The 17630-nt window shown below is 36.4% G+C and overlaps 1 protein-coding gene across 1 annotated transcript in view; it reads left to right on the forward strand.

Annotated features, from left to right (window-relative positions):
• LOC123534235 (uncharacterized) overlaps positions 1–11244 on the forward strand; it is a 40368-nt gene extending 29124 nt beyond the window's left edge. The window contains exon 4 of the mRNA XM_053519433.1: positions 3285–11244. Within this exon, the coding sequence (XP_053375408.1) occupies positions 3285–6343 (3059 nt within the window). The 3' untranslated portion in view covers positions 6344–11244. The remainder of the gene's footprint in view (positions 1–3284) is intronic.
• The last annotated feature ends 6386 nt before the right edge of the window (positions 11245–17630 follow it).

The raw sequence follows: 17630 nt of genomic DNA on the forward strand, positions 1-17630 counted from the left end.
GATTTGCTCTTGTCCGTGCGTCCGTCCGAAGTTCGTGACATGCCTATAAATTAATGAAACCTTGCAGGAGTCTTTATCATGATATGAACTTGTGCACCTTCTATTTTTTATCTGGCTCCGCTCCCTAATTTTAGAGTTATGGCCCCTGAAATAGTAAAAAATGCACATTTTCACATTTTGACACGCCTAGCTCCAAAAGTATTTGATATAGATTCATGAAACCTTGCATGAGTCTTAATCATGATATGAACTTGCGCAACTCCTATTTTTCATCTGGGTCCGCCCCCTATTTCTAGAGTTATGGCCCCTGAAAAAGTCAAAAATGCACATTTTCACCTTGTGACACGCCTAGCACAAAAGTATTTGATATAAATTGATGAAACGGTGCATGAGTGTTTATCATGGTATGAACTTGCGCACCTCCTATTTTTTATCTGGCTCCGTCCCCAATTTTTAGAGTTATGGCCCCTGAAATAGTAAAAAATGCATATTTTCACCTTGTGACACGCCTAGCTCCAAAAGTATTTGATATAGATTCATGAAACATTACTTGAGTCTTAATCATGATATGAACTTGCGCACCACCTAATTTTCATCTGGGTCCGCCCCCTATTTCTAGAGTTATGGCCCCTGAAATAGTCAAGAATGCACATTTTCACCTTATGACACGCCTAGCTCAAAAAGTATTTGATATAAATTGATGAAACCTTGCATGAATCTTTATCATGATACGAACTTGCGCACCTCCTATTTTCATCTGGGTCTGCCCCCTATTTCTAGAGTTATGGCCCTTGAAATAGTCAAAAAAATGCACATTTTCACCTTATGACACGCCTAGCTCAAAAAGTATTTGATATAAATTGATGAAACCTTGCATGAATTTTTATCATGATATGAACTTGCGCACCTCCTATTTTCATCTGGGTCTGCCCCCTATTTCTAGAGTAATGGCCCTTGAAATAGCCAAAATAGTGGATTTTTTTGTTTGTGATGCTCATAGCTCAAAAAGTATATGGTATAGAATAATGAATCCATTTCATTTTTTTTGAGGCTATACCCCATTAAGACTGCAAACATTTGAATGATTTCCCCGTATTTGTGACAAATGTACCAGTGGGGGGGCACACCCTCATTCTAGTTATATCTTAGTGTATCTTCCTTTTAAAGTAGAGGTCTCTTATCGAGACATAAATTCATTTTACTGTCAAATCGCCGAATAGTGGAGCGCGCTGTCTTATGGATAGCTCTTGTTACTCAATTTTCTGTCCATCCGAAGGTGGTGCCCCACTGTGTTCCTTTATTTGCTTGTTTTGTTCTAGTGTGTTTGCTTTGTGTGGGTGTGTTTGTTGATCGTGTGCGCTTCCATGTGCTTGGTAAAGGTTTTGGGTGGCTGCGCTTTTTTGGGCGTGGCTTTTCCTGTTGAATATATTTATCCTTGTTTTTAGGGTGTCACTGTAAAAATAAAAATTAACAACTTTATTTTACAATTTTGAGCTCACCTTGAGTTTTTGTTACCGCCCATTTTTTGTGAACACAATAGATCCCTTCATGGGTTCCAGAGTTATGGCCCTTTAAAGGGCCAAAATTTGCTATATTGGCTTGCGACCACATTTTGCAATCGATTTTATCTAAACTTGCACACAATTTGTTTTGGCATAATATCTCGGTTCCTTTAGCAAACTGGCCAGATCCCATCATGGGTTCCAGAGTTATGGCCCCTTAAAGGGCCAAAATATACTATAAAATTGGCTTTTGCAGCTATATAGAGACTTCGTTTATGGTTTGATTTGATACAGACTTGTAAAATATCTTTAACAACAATAGATATTGGATTCCATGATGAATCCATTAGATCCAATCATGTTCTGGAGTTACGGTTCCTGATTGACCCCTGAAAGAGCCAAAATTTGTTAATTTTTACCTTGTGAACACGATAGAAGTGACATTTTACATTCGATTTTAACCGCACTTACACACAACTTAAGTTACAATAAGGTCTTGGTTCCTTTCGAAATCCGGTTAGATTCCATCATGTGTTCTAGAGTTATTGCCCCTGAAAGGGTCAAAATTTTCTTTCTCTGCCCTTTCAGTCATATAGAGGTTTCATTTATGCTTTGATTTGATACACACACTTGCACAAAAGGTTTATCTTGATGGTCTCTAGGCCAAGTTCGGAACTGGGTCATCTGGGGTTAAAAACTAGGTCACCAGGTCGAATCAAAGAAGAAGTTTGTTAACGCCCTAGAGGCCATATTTATGACCCTATCTTCATGAAACTTGGTCAAAATGTTTATCTTCGAAACTGGGTCATTGGGGTCAAAAACTAGGTCACCCGGTCAGATCAAAGGAAAAGCTTGTTAACACTCTAATGGCCATATTTATGACCCTATCTTCATAAAACTTGGTCATAATGTATATCTTGATGATTCCTAGGCCAGGTTCGAAACTGGGTCATGTGGGGTCAAAAACTAGGCCACCACTCAAATCAAAGGAAAAGCTTGTTAACACATTTATGACCCTGTATATTCATGAAACTTTGTCAGAATGTTTATTTTGATGATTCCAAGGCCAAGTTAAACAGGTGAAAGATACAGGGTCATCATGGCCCTCTTGTTTGATAAACTGTTTAATAAATATTCGCCAAGTTCGGTCAGAGTCCTCAGGTGAGGAACGTAGACCCATTTGGGCATCCTTTATAAAGATATTACTTGTCTGATACTTGTGGAGAATAAAGTTTAGACCCACACATGTACTAAAACGGGACACTTTGCTTTGGATATGTGTAAGGGATGTTAAAACTAGGTTTTCAGTGTACATGATATGCTATTCGATTCTTTGGGACTTTACAGTCATATGTTTTTATGAATGCCTACATTAGAAGAAGAGGGGATACATTATTTTCCTCATGTCGGTTGGACAGTAGGTCGTTAGACACAAATTTCAGATAAAAAAAATTGTGAACACATTGGCCAACAGTTGTCAAACTCCATGGAATTATTAACCGTGGACATAAGATAACCCCTTTTGTTTTAGAGTCAGTAGGTTAAGGCCACAGCGACATTGAGACTGAAAACATTTTCCGATTGATTATTGGTTGCAGGATTGGCCTACAGTGACCTGACTTGGTAGGATGGTTGCCTGTTGTCAGCAGATGGTTCCATATTGATTTTGGGGCCTAAAATTAAGGTCACAATGGTGATGAGGTTTAAACTATTTCAAGTCAATATCAAGAGAACTACAACATTTTAAGAGTTTTAAAAACTTCCCCCTTTTTTCTTTTACAGAGTCTGTGCAAAATGACTATTCACCAATTAAGCCAGTGCAGCAGAAGAGAACTGGCACGACAAACTACAATTGTAAATACTGCAGTTATTCTGGGACAGGATTTTTCAATTTCCGGCTTCATTTAATAGCACATGAAGAATTTACACAGTTAACTACTGAGTTGGATGACGAGTCAAAAATGTCTTGTGGGTTTTGTAGTTACCTTGGGAAAAATACCTTCGAGTTAAGTGTACATATTGCTTCACACATGGGAGACATGCGTTATAAGTGTGCCTATTGCGATTACACACAGTTTACAAGCTTCAAGGTTTCACAGCATATGAGGTATTGTCATGCTGATAGGAACGAAATTGTTGTTGATAGAGAATTGAGAAAAGCAACCAGTGGAATGATCAAGCTTGTAAATTTTAACCCAACAGTGAATGTTAAGAAGATGAAACGATGGTCAAAAAAGAGAAAATTCAAAAGAATCATGATAGAAACAGATGAGAGTTCAAACAACACATCTTCAGAAAATGAGGATGGTAAGTTATCAGATGTTGAAACAAGTACAAAGGCAACAAATTCTTCAGAAGAGTCCATGAATAAATCTGAAAATATTAGTGCTAAACAGTTTGATAGAACTGATGGATCTTTGAATGAAGATAAAGAGGAGAATACCCACAAAAAAGAAAGTGAAAAAGACGAATGCCCACTGACAGTGACTGCTCTTACAAAACCACAAACAATACCAGAAGAGCAACCAGTAGTTGCATGCCGTTTGGCAAACAGCGAATATGAGGAAAATTCCGAAATTACAGTTAATAATAGTGTTTCTGAAGATGCTGGTTCAAATGAGACACAGATTTTCAGAATAGAAACACAACCTTTTTCACCAAGTGATGTTAAGTTTGCAGAATGTGATGATTTGAATGATGATGAATGTGATGACTTTCAAATTGATGAAAAAGAACAAGAAGTCTCAATTAAAGTTTCTTCAGGTGTTGAGTTTTCTTTAGGTACAAGTGGAAACATTGAAGTAAAGTGCAGTGAAACAGAGAAGTCTGCAGAGCAACCATATATGATGAACTGTCAGAAAGATAAACAAAATGATGAAATTGATGAACACAACAAGACGAACATGGAAGAGAGTGCAGATACTGAATCTGAGGAGAACTTAAAAGGAAGTGTAGATACTGAATCTAAGGAGACTTCAAAGGGTAGTGAAAATACGGAATCTGAGGAGAACTCAGATGGGAGTGAAAATACTGAATCTAAGGAGAACTTAAATGGGAGTGAAAATACTGAATCTAAAGAAACCTCAAAGGGGAGTGAAAATACTGAATCTAAGAAGAACTTAAAGGGGAGAGAAAATACTGAGTCTAAGGGGACCTTAAAAGAAAGAGAAGATACGGAATCTGACGAGAACTTAAAGGGGAGTGAAATTATTGAATCTAAGGAGAACTTTAAAGTCGAAGAAAATACTGAATCTAAGGAGAACTTCAAGGGGAATGAAAGTACTGAATCAAAGGAGAATTTAAAGGAAATCGAAAGTATTAAATCTAAGGAGAATGTAAATGAGAGTAAAAATGCTGAATCCAAAGGAAGTAAAAATACTGAATCTAAGGGGAACTTAAAGGGGATTGGAAATATTGAACCTAAGGAGAAGTTAAAGGGGAGTGAAAATACTGAAACTTATTCCGAAACAACAGAAAAAGAATCAGAGACTGAATCTAAATTTGATACAGAAATGGAAGTAGAAAACGATTGTCTCTCTATAACTGAAGATAACGCAACTGTTGAACTAGGATCAACAAATGGCGCAAAAAGTAAGTCTGAGCAAAATGAAAAAGAATCCCCAAACGTCAAAGATATAGATAGCATTATCGATAATAAGGAGTCGGACAAAGACTGTAGTTCTCGCAATATTGATATAATCATTTGTGCGAATGAGGATATGCACAACCTTCAACGTAGTGAATTGAAAGATGATGCTGATAATGCTTGTACCAGTACAAATACAAATGTCATTGCAAATGATGGATTTAAAGAAACTCAGAATGAGGGAATTTTATCACCAAGAAATCTATTTCAATCAATTTCTGACCCGAAAAATGCTGTATGTGAAAAATCAGAACCAGAGAATTGTGATGTCACGAAAGAACCAATTTTAGCTGAAAGTAAAAGGGAAGAGTTGGAGAGCACTTGTAATGAATTAGCAAATGAAAATGTTTTTGAGAAATTTTCATCTGAAATTCAGCTCGGAGAATCGTCTTATATGTGCAAGAAAGGAGAACTTGACAACAGTAGTGTGGAGGAACGTCGGGACAACATATTTGAAAAATTTACAAATGATTGTGTAACAAATTCTGGAGATCATGGAGCTGAAACAGGATCAGATGTTTCTCCTGTGGAAAATTCAGAGAAGAATATATTTGACACATTTGGGAACATAAACTATGAAAAATCTGAAAGAAGTTCTGCACAAGAATGTGGTAATTTAAATGCAGATAAAAATGATTTGACTGACGTTGATAATCAGTCTTCTCAGAATTCAGATGAAAAGCACGAATTAGCAAAAGAGTCAAATTCATGCGAAGAAATGGATACGGATATTGATAGCAACATATTTAGTAAACTTTCGGAGCAATTAGAGGTAGCTGGACCTAAATTTACAGACCAAACTGACAATCAAAATGTGACCGATATTAATGATAGTAACATATTTACAAAATTCTCTACCACCAAAAATGGAAAGGAAGAGAATATAAATGAATACGATGATGACTTATCAGATAAAGACAATGATAAAAATTTGTTCGAAAAATTTGACAGTGAAAACCTTAGATCGGTGCCATCTGAATGTGACGATAAACAGTTAATTACCCCACAGACTGACCTTAATGATAGAAAGCATCCAGATAAGAAAACATTAGAGTGCTCAAATGTAGAAACTGAGAAGTGTGTTGATGATATGGAGATTGATGAACTGATTAATTCAATCGAGCAAACTGTAAATGAGAGAATGACAGAAGAGTCTGATAGGCAGAATGACCAATGTGAAATGGAAACAGATTAGAAAATTTAAACTCTTATAAGAATTATCTAGAATCTTAATGTAAATTTTGTGCCCCATTTTTAGTTGCTCTTGTCCATCCGTGTGTCCATTCGTCCATCCGAATTTTTGTCGCGCATATTTCAAAAAGTGTTTGACCCAGAGTTATCAAACCTCACAAGATTGGTATTCAGCATGTTAAGTTGAGCATCAGATGTTTTAATTTGGATCTCACACAGCCAGACCGGAGTTATGACCATTGACTCAGTAAAAAAACATGCATGAAAAGGGCTTAAAGTTTCACCGCATGCCTCTTAAAAAGTATTTGACCTAGGATTAGGGAACGTTACAAGAATTATTAAGCATGTGAAGTTGTGCACCTGGGGTTTTGTTAGCGGTTTCATTCAGCCAGATTAGACTTATGGCCGAGGACTTGGTCAAAAATATTAATAAGAATGGCATAAGATTTCTTAAAACTTTTGTCCTAGGGTCATGGACACCAAAAGAATATTATTCAGCATATGCAGTTGTGAACGTTGGGGTTCTGTTTTGAATTTCCGTCGGTCAGACCAAAGTTATGGCCCTTGATTCATTAAAAATATGTAGAAAGAGTGTACAAATTTGTGTCACATGTATCTCAAAAAGCAGTTTACATAGAGTCATAAAGTATTAGAGGCTTGTTATGTAGCATGTTAAGTCGTGCACCTGGTGTTCTGATTGGGATTTCACTCAGCTAGTGCATGATCGTAAGAGGCGACTAATAGGGTCTTAACACTTGGTTTTGCAGTAACTCTGTGATTCCAGCAGGTATGCAAATTTTGATTCCATACCTCATGTTTTTATTTCGATGTAAATGAGATGTGGAACCAAAATTTGTAGTCCTGTTTGGCGCCATATAACCTATATTGTGTTGGTGCGCCGTAAAACTGAAATAAATAAATAAATTCACTCAGCTAGACAGCTAGAGTTATGGGCATTGACTTAGTTAAAATACATTTAAAGTGCTTAAAAGTTTTTGCTGCATATATCTCAAAAATCATTTCACCTAGAATTTTGAAACCATGTACAGTGACAGGAAGCAGGGGTACCTGTGTCCTATCAAGACACATCTAGTTTTAATGTTAAGAGTTAAGTTGTAAACACATAACTTGAATAAGTTATTTTTAGTGAACTGCTTGCTTTTAGAACATTCATGTTTTTCATAATGCACACACATGAAGTTTGTTTTGATAACATGTTAATAAAATGAAGGAGTTGTTGAATAAGTATATTCGAAGATGCAACTTTTGTCTGTTTGCACCTGATTCCATAAATTGTATAAAGAATAATTTAGGTTATAAAAACTCTTTAAGCAATACTTAAGCAATTTGCTGAAAGTTTGTTATCATGTAAAGATATAACTTCTTTGTTTTGCTTCTTGCTATGAACAGACATACATAAGTAATTATTATTGTTTTCTTTATTTTTATTTATAACAATGTAACACAACATGCATATTTCAGGGAAGTAAATTAGATAACCAAATTTATTCATGAAAGGATGTGCCATGTTGTCAAAGAAGTGTGCAAATAAGTGCTTAATGAAAGTGTTATTTCCATTAGACATTTTGTTAAAGACTATATATGTAAATATTTAGAATGTTAATGGAGAAATATGAGTAATTTTAATGTTGTTGCTGTATATAGAAAAAAAGCATGTATTATTTGCAGATCTGTATGTAATCATTTTGGTACATTGAAATTGTTTTGATATTAGTTGAGACAGGTATGCCACGAAACATATCAATTAACATGCTTATTAGTTTTGTCTGTCAGAACAGTAAAATTCTAATTGTAAATATGCTAGTAAAATTTGAAGGTGTAATTTTCAATTGCATTTTTCATTTCAGTCAGATATTACATCCAACTCAGTCGCGTCCGAAAATCAGCGTAATGCTATATTATTAACAATCGAATATAAATTGTAAGCTTCAGATTATAAGAAATGGAAAACCCTTTAAATTTGCTGTAGATAATACATGTATCTTGCAGATAGATAGGAACTTGTACATGTTCTGCCAAAAAAACTGTAAAATAGCTGTTTGAATATATGCATACACATATGACATTCACTGCATTGTACAGAATCAGATGAGCTCAGTTTGTTCAGGTTTACTAAGGGCACATGTCCAGTCTCGAAATAGAATCCCATGTCCGCATAAAAGCGTCTTCTGGTTAGCTACAAAAAAAATTAATCCTGTAGAGAGCACGACTTGCCAACTAGCGGTCAGCACTCATTCTTTGACTTCATTTTAAGGTAACCATTTCACCTGTCACAGTTCATTGGATATGTATCTGTTTGTTATCGTTGTCAGGTTTTTGAATAAAATGATCATTTAACAGTAGATCGAAGAGGAGTTGGGAAAGATGTTAAGTGTATATGTTAAACAACTAGAATATAACTTACTCAATATGGAATATTTTGATTCAGACTAAGTAACCATAAATATTGTGTTACGCAGATTTGCAATGATTTTTCATTCAGATAAAACATGAACGTTGTATTCATGATGGAAATAATGATCACTTTAATTTCGGATTTTTAAGACACGACTATTTATTTATGTGAATTTGGAAATAAATTCGAACAGGAAGAAATCAAGGTAACAACTTTATTGAATCTCAGTTTTGTAATGAATGTGTTGAGTATATTTTAGAATATATAGTTTTTAAATTACTGAAAAAAAAACTGTTATGAAATAAAGATTAGCAGTTACGTTTTGTTAGTATCGTATTAAGATTTTAAAAATATCAGATGCTGCAAAGATACAATTGTGTTTAGTACCACACCCCCGTTTCTAAAGATTAAAAAATACACTAGTTGTGGTTTCAGAAAGAGTGTGATTTAGCATATATTTGAAAACGGAGGTGTAGATTTTGATTTATGGTACTAGAAAATGAGAGTTTTTTTTTCTTTTAAAGAGTGAATAACATTTTATAAGAATACAGAGGTGTAGATCTTGAGTTTTGGTGCTAGAAAATGGTTGAATATAAATTCATAAACTCCACACTTATATTTTTAACTCTATGAAATACTTAATTTCAGTGAAAATCGGACACAGTATTTAATGATCATTTTATTTTTATTAAAACGTAATATTATCAGAAGTAAAATCGATGAGCCGACAACCCTAAACTCAAAAACACGTATGTGCAGCAGTTTAGAGAGTCATATGACTGCAGTGCAGATAAACCAGGTGTAATTCAGTATGTGCACCTGTGTGCCGCAAATATATTGGCAGCAAAATTATTTACTCGTGCAGAAGACATAAACTAACACAGTAGCCAACATCAGGATGCACTCATTACGTGACTTTTAATTTTAAGGTTATCACAGCTCATTATTTTAATTGGATTGTTATATATTTAAAAATGAATTATTCATTAAATGTTGTGTCAAATTTTCACTGAAATATACCGATATTTGATTAGAGATACAATTGTTGTGAGTTTGAAAAGTTGTTTAGAATATCACCCAAATATTGATTGCTCTTTTTAGGTCTAACGAAATTATTTTCTTTTTGTTGTCATTTTGCTTTGTAACATTTTTGCTGGTTTATAAGTCCAGACAATTTTGTGTATTTTTGTGACTTAAAAAATACATTGAAGTGGTTAAATGAGTAAATTTATATGATGACATAGTTAAGTTTGATTTTGTTAGATATTGATATGTTTTCAACAACAACATAGTAATGTTTGATATACTTACGAATGGCAGGTTAACTGTTTTATTCAGAGTTCATTTGTGAAATGCCAGTCTTTGTGAAGTCCAAGTATTAATTGTTTTGGAAATATTAAATTATGTAGGTATTGTCAAGAAATTTCTTTGCTAGGACTTAAGACTAGCAGGCATTTGTGAATTAAAACCTAGTGGAGTGTGAACCGCGAAGCGATAGATGTTTCATTGGGGTCGCCTTAGTTAAATTATGTGCATTTGGAAAAAACCTATAATGTTGTTGACATCTGGTACTTAATCTCGTAATCAAGTTGCAGACTTGACCTAGGTTTTATAAAGCCGTACAATATAGCCAGTTTTCATATCGGTCAATATAAAAGCTTGGCAATAGTGCTTTTTTTGTAACTTGGCCTAGTGACGTGATGCTATTGACCACAGATGACCCAGTTTCATACCTGCACTACATTTCATAAAGACAAACACTCTTACCAGATTTGATTTAGACCTAGTAGAAAATATTGCTGCAGTGTTAAAAAAAATATTTTCATTGTCCTAGTGATCTCTTTTATGACGAAGTTTCAAACTCTAACGTCATTTTGTTTAGACAAACATTCTGACATAGTCGCATTATGACTGGACCACAGTTGTGATCTCTAGTGTTAGATTTGAAATCGTTCACCACGGACAGCGACGACGGATATAGGGTGATCAGACTACTTTACCATGAGCACTTTGTCACGGGTGCTTCTGAATAAAATTCAGTGAAGGTTGGTCAAATACTTTCGGAGATATGTGTAACACAAATAATTTCTTTGACGGTCAGACGAATAGATGGACAGACCGACGGTCAAAAGAAATTAAAATCACTCCACAGAGAAGTTGGACAATAATAGCTGAACATTGTTACCGTTATAGGCGCACAAAATATGGATAATTATGTTGAGATGAGACCCTTGAAATATCGATCGTCCTCGCAGTTAACAACACACTTCGGCTTAATTTGCAAATGTCTGCTAGGATTTTCGTGTTGTTTATCATTTCCTGTACCATTGCACTTACAAATGAATTTCATATATTTAGATAAAATGATTATGCTGTATTTGGACCAAAGTTCTGTTTCATAGATAATTGTTTTTAGAACAATGTTGTATTTTGTCATAGTTTATTAGTATACTTTATAGTAAATATTGATAAAGAATTGGAAAACAGTATTGTACAATTCTAGACTTGTTTACTACACAGCTATTTGAGTTAAGGTGTATTTTTCCAAGTGAGAATGAGAAGTGGTGTACGTAACAAGAAGTAGCAACTCCTACCACAGTGCTTTTATTTCTGCTCCATTCCTTTAAATACTCGCCTCAAGATGAAACTCCAAACCGTTTGACTATGACCAGATGTCACTTCGTGAAAATAGAACTACTCCAAAATTCCTAGCATAACAATTAGTGCAAACTTAGTTATAAGGCGAATGGTTCCAGTAAGATGGCCAATAGTATTATAAATACTGCATGACCTCTCGCCTATCTTGGAAATCTTAAAGAAGTTTTTGATTGGATCATACCTTAAAAAAGGGAAAACTCGAAAAGTAAAGCAAACGTGTAATGGCTGAAGGTCAGACTCCGGTAATAAAAGACCTACAACGCTTACGTGAGTTCTGTGCAAAACCCTTATCTATGACCGGTCTGTAACATGCTTTTTGCGATAAAAAGACCCAGTAAGCCAACAGGAAAGGTTTTGATAGAGTTACTTCTCGATTATTACTGGGAGACACTTGTAAGATATTGTTAAATAAGCAGCTTTGTGTGGTGTGAGGAACAGATTCAGATACAACGGGTTAGAGTTTGGTTTTTACATATGCTTCGCGTACAGCAACGATTCTCTACTTGAATAACCAGATTAGTTGGTGGACACTCGAGAGCATCTAAAAATTTCAATTTCTCTTAGGTTCTAGCTTTGGCCCTATACCGATTTTATACAGAATTTTTCTTTGAGTACCAAATGCCCTTCGCAACGACTTCAATATTGTAGAAAAGCTACTTTGTTTGAGGCAACAAATTTAATCCAATTTTCGAATTATCGGCGGCAGTACTTACTGATAAATTGTTTAGGTCGGTTACATGGCGCGGATACTAGCATATCGAATAGGCACGAGCAAACAGACAAGCAGGCAAACCAAACATTTCGAAGAAATATAATCGCTTACCAGACCCTAAGAATATCGGATTAATTCACGTCCGAAATCAAACTGATCGAAGGCAGATCTGCTAGCTGGGTCAATTTTAACTTAAGACGCACTTGTAGTTTCGCAAATGGTAGAGTTGCGGACTTGATGCCGAATTGATTTACGTCATATTTTGGCCGTATGTTTTCAATGACGAGGTAGTTGCCACCCCGTCTCCAAGTAGACCTTACATCGCCATATTAGGGAAAGCTTCCAGACATGTTTAACGGTAGACTTATGGTTTATACATGTATGTTAATACAAACTTTCATTTCTTTCCAAGGACAGTTCTCCCCAAAACTTGAACATTTCGGTATGACTGTCAGCTCTGTTGAGCATCTCGCCTTAATAGAGCTGCCACACTGATTTTACAACTTGATGTTTTTCCCTCTTTACATGTACGTATACACGCAAGAAAAAGAAAACGTTCGCAACATCTGCTTACGGCAAAGTACTGCGGTATTTGTACCAAACTTCGTTTCAGTGCTGATCTTGGTAAATGACAGACATGTGATGATTAACGATTAGGCACATTAAAGGTTAATGCCACTCTGGTTAAATTTACAGTATATTCTTAATCACTCCAATATAATTATCAAATAGAAAAAAGTGGAAACTCCACAGGTCACTCAACGCAACCAAAACGAAAATGTTGCAGGCTCGGTTCTATTGAACCTGTTTATGGACGGTAGTGGACATGCTTGCTACCGTCCACGCCTTCTAGCTCCGGTTTGAGCAGACCTCTACATTTACACGTGCTACAAGTACAAAAAGAATTAGAGACCTTCGCAGAGGATGGGGTAGACACGTTTTAGGTTAGTTGTCTTTAAGTATATACATGTATTAGTGTTCTTGTATACTGTTCTATGGAAAATGAAAAGATTCGACAGGAAAACTTCATATTTATGCCCCCCTTCGAAGAAGGAGGGGTATATTGTTTTGCAGATGTCGGTCGGTCGGTCTGAATGTAGACCAATCCGTTTCCGGATGATAACTCAAGAACTCTTAGGCCTAGGATCATGAAAGTTGATAGGGAGGTTGGTCATCACCAGCAGATGACCCCTATTGATTTTGAGGTCTGTATGTCAAAGGTCAAGGTCACAGTGACCCTTAATAGTAAAACGGTTTCCGGATGATAACTCAAGAACACTTGGGCCTAGGATCATGAAAGTTGATAGGGAGGTTGGTCATGACCAGCAGATGACCCCTATTGATTTTGAGGTTAGTATATTAAAGGTCAAGGTCACAGTGACCCAGAACAGATAAACGGTTTCCGGATGATAACTCAAGAACGCTTAGGCCTAGGGTCACAAAAGTTGATAGGGAGATTGGTCATGACCAGCAGATGACCCGTATTGATTTTGAGGTCAGTATGTCAAAGGTCAAGGTCACAGTGACCAGGAACAGTAAAATGGTTTATTGGGCAATAACTCTAGAACGCTTAGGCCTAGTGTCAGGAAAATTGATAGTTAGGTTTGCCATGACCAGCAGATGACCCCTATTCATTTTGAGGTCATTAGGTCAAAGGTCAAGGTCACATTGGCCAGGAACAGTTAAACGGTTTCTGATCTTCTTGACCAAAACCATAGGGCCTAGGGCTTTGATATTTGGTATGTAGCACAATATAGTGGTCCTCTACCAAGATTGTTCAGATTATTTCCCTGGGGTCAAATATTGCCTCACCCCGGGGGTCACATGGTTTATATAGACTTAAATAGCAAAAAATTTTGAAAAACCTCTTGTCCAAAACCACAGGGCCTAGGGCTTTGATATTTTGTATATGACATCATCTAGTGGTCCTCTACTAAGATTATTCAAAGTTTTCCCCCAGGGTCAAAAATGGCTCCGCCCTGGGGGTCACATGGTTTACATAGACTTGTACAGGGAAAAACTTTGAAAGTCTTCTTGTCCAAACCACAAAGACTATGGCTTTGATATTTTGTAATGTAGCATCATCTAGTGGTTCTCTACCACGTTTGTTCAAATTATCCCTCTAGGGTCAAATATGGCCCCGCCCCAGGGGTCACATAGTTCATATAGACTTATATAGGGAAAAACTTAGAATCTTCATGTCCATAACTTACATCATTCAAATTTGTACCACATGTATAGTTTTGAGTGGCAAGATGAACCTTGACACGAGTTGACCTTGATCTTGACCTAGTGACCTACTTTCACATTTCTGCAGCTACAGCCTTCAAATTTGGACCACATGCATAGGTTTGTGTACTGAAAAAAACTTTGACCTTGTTATTGACCTAGTGACCTACTTTCACATTTTTGAAGGTACAGGCTTCAAATTTGGACCACATGCAGAGTTTTTTGTTCCAAAACAAAATTTGACCTTGATTTTGACCTAGTGACCTACTTTCACATTTCTCAAGCTACAGCCTTCAAATTCGAATCACAAGCATAGTTTTGTGTACTGAAATGAACTTTGATCTTGAGATTGACCTAGTGACCTACTTTCACATTTCTGAAGGTATAGGCTTCAAATTTGGACCACATGGATAGTTTTGTGTTCTGAAATTAAATTTGACCTTGATTTTGACCTAGTGACCTACTTTCACATTTCTCAAGCTACAGCCTTCAAATTTAAATCACAAGCATAGTTTTGTGTACTGAAATGAACTTTGATCTTGAGATTGACCTAGTGACCTACTTTCACATTTCTGAAAGTATAGGCTTCAAATTTGGACCACATGCATAGTTTTGTGTTCCGAAATAAAATTTGACCTTGATTTTGACCTAGTGACCTACTTTCACATTTCTCAAGCTACAGCCTTCAAATTTGAACCACATGCATAGTTTTGTGTACCAAAACGAAGTTTGATATTGAGATTGACCTAGTGACCTACTTCCACATTTCTGAAGCTATAGGCTTCAAATTTGGACCGCATGCATATTTTTGTGTTCTGAATTGAAATTTGACATTGATTTTTACCTATTACCTACTTTCACATTTCTCTAGCTACAGCCTCCAAATTTGAAGCACATGCATAGTTCTGTCTACCGAAATGAACTTTGACCTTGGAATTGATCTAGTGACCTGCTTTCACATTTCTCAAGCCACAGCTTTCAAATTTGGACCACATACACATTTTTTTTGTACCGAAATGAAATTTGACCTTGATTTTGACCTTGAGCTAGTCTTGAAATTTGGAACATTCAAAAATGGCTTAGTGGACAGCACCAAGATCACTCTGTAATCTCTCGTTAGGTTAATAGGTTAAAGGTCAAGTTCAGATTAAACCAGAATGGTAGAACTTTTGTTTACAGTAAGCATATAATTTCTGTTCCTTGTGCAATTACTGAATGCATCAAGGGGGGCATTTCGTGTTCGACGAGCTCTTGTTTCTATAGAACCATTACGGATGAAAACTAATGTATTATGTGACCCGGTTTATTCGCCCTAATCGGTATGCAATTATAGGCCGAATCGCGAGAGTTTACAAATAATCAACCTGAAAACTGTTGAAGAAAACGAGAAACTCTTCAAAGACGAATATTCACCACGACGGAACAACAACCGACCGAGAAACACGCACCCTCATAACGTAGTATGTTTATCCAACATTTGGTTTTTCCAACATATCAAATTCCGGTTACTTCACTGACCTATTCCTGTTTGTAGGAAAGGATCTGATTGGCCAACGTGGTATATGAACTGGAGTTATTGAAAGCATAATACTGAAATATTTGGCTACAACTGATGAATGAAAAATATTTTATTTTGTTTACATGCGTGCTACCTGTTTGCGGCAGTTGCGTTTTAAGGAGGGAATTGGTCGTTCCTGGCCATGTTTTTATATAATACTTGTACATAAGGCAGGGGCCTCTGTGGCCGAGTGGTAAAGGTCGCTGATTTCAAATCACTTGCCCCTCACCGATATGGGTTTGAGTCTCACTCGAGGCATTGGATTCTTCCTGTTTCGAAATAAGAAAATGGAAAACTACAGGTCACCCAACACGACATAAACGAAAAATGTAGCTCGGTTTGATTGAACCTGTTCATGGACGGTAGTGTAAATGCAAGCTATCGTCCACACCTTCTAGTCCCGGGTTGAGCAGAACTCAACATTTACACATGTCAGTACCAGAATATAATTTAGAGACATCCGAAGATGTATTCATACGGCGATGCACATGGAACCTTCAATGATGCTTAGAGTGCAATTCTATGAATCCTCAGATAAAATATTTTGTCCTAAACGAGACATCAATGGGCATAATTAAACAAACTGAAATTTAGAGAGTGGATCTGTGGTTATGGAGTCTGCATATCAAAGAACCTGCCACAAGACAAAATTAAAAAGCAGGCACCAAATCACAGGAGTGATTAAACAATACCCAAAGCTTTTAAAGCGGGAGTATTGGAACCACCCAAGCCGAAATGTTTAGACTGCAATATTAAACAGTACACTAACACAACATAAATGTCAGCCGCCACATGGTACAAACAACGTCTTCCTCCACCATCAAAGCTGGAAAGTCGCCATATGACTTATAATTGTGTAGGTGCGACGTTAAACCCAACCAAAAAATTGTACTTAAGGTGCGGCATGTAAAAACAGATCATTCGGGACCAGTAGTAGAAGCAGTCATCGTATAGAGAGAGTCGTGCCAGTGTGTCCTTAAAATTACGTTATGATCTTTCTCAAAAACAATAAGTAGACGAAATCGCCCATTGACGTTCGTAGGTCCAAACATCACTCTGGTAGAGACGCAAAACCAATTTGAGCCTTGTGGTTAGTTTCACCATTTCCTTTGATGTACTATCACAAACATAGTTGGAAATGCATTCAAGGCAGATAACTGACCATGTCTGTTAACCCAAACGAAACGCATTCTTTAGCTGAAGTTGTTTTTAAGCTGTTGCCTACAAAAGAGTTTGTACGGATCATCGGCTGAGCAGGGGAATTTTTTACGAAATAGTGGTAAAGGACTGGTATTTTTTATGTATTGAACTGTACGAAGCGCTGGCTGATCTTTATCTTCCGAGAAAAACTTACGCGGGATGTATAATGGACTTTCTGTAATATATCTTAAAAATCTGTAATGAAAAAGCACAGAAAACAGTGAACGTAAACGTAAAAGTTAATTGGTTCGAGCCCTACTTTGGTCACGACCATAACATATGACACCATTACTGGTTTTTTCAGGAAGCGAACTCGAGAGTGGTTCCAATAAGCCCGAAGCTTTCATCACAATCGAACTAAAACAAATTAGTATAAACTAAACGGTTACATTACAGAAGACATATCACATTTCCACTTTTAACAATCTCGTTTATGTATTCTCGATATAAAAAACGAGATGGAGCCGTCCTATGTCTACATCCATGCACAATCTGACTAAAGTACATCTATTACGCTA

The sequence above is a fragment of the Mercenaria mercenaria genome, chromosome 12 (genome assembly GCF_021730395.1).
Source record: "Mercenaria mercenaria strain notata chromosome 12, MADL_Memer_1, whole genome shotgun sequence".
Taxonomy (NCBI): domain Eukaryota; kingdom Metazoa; phylum Mollusca; class Bivalvia; order Venerida; family Veneridae; genus Mercenaria; species Mercenaria mercenaria.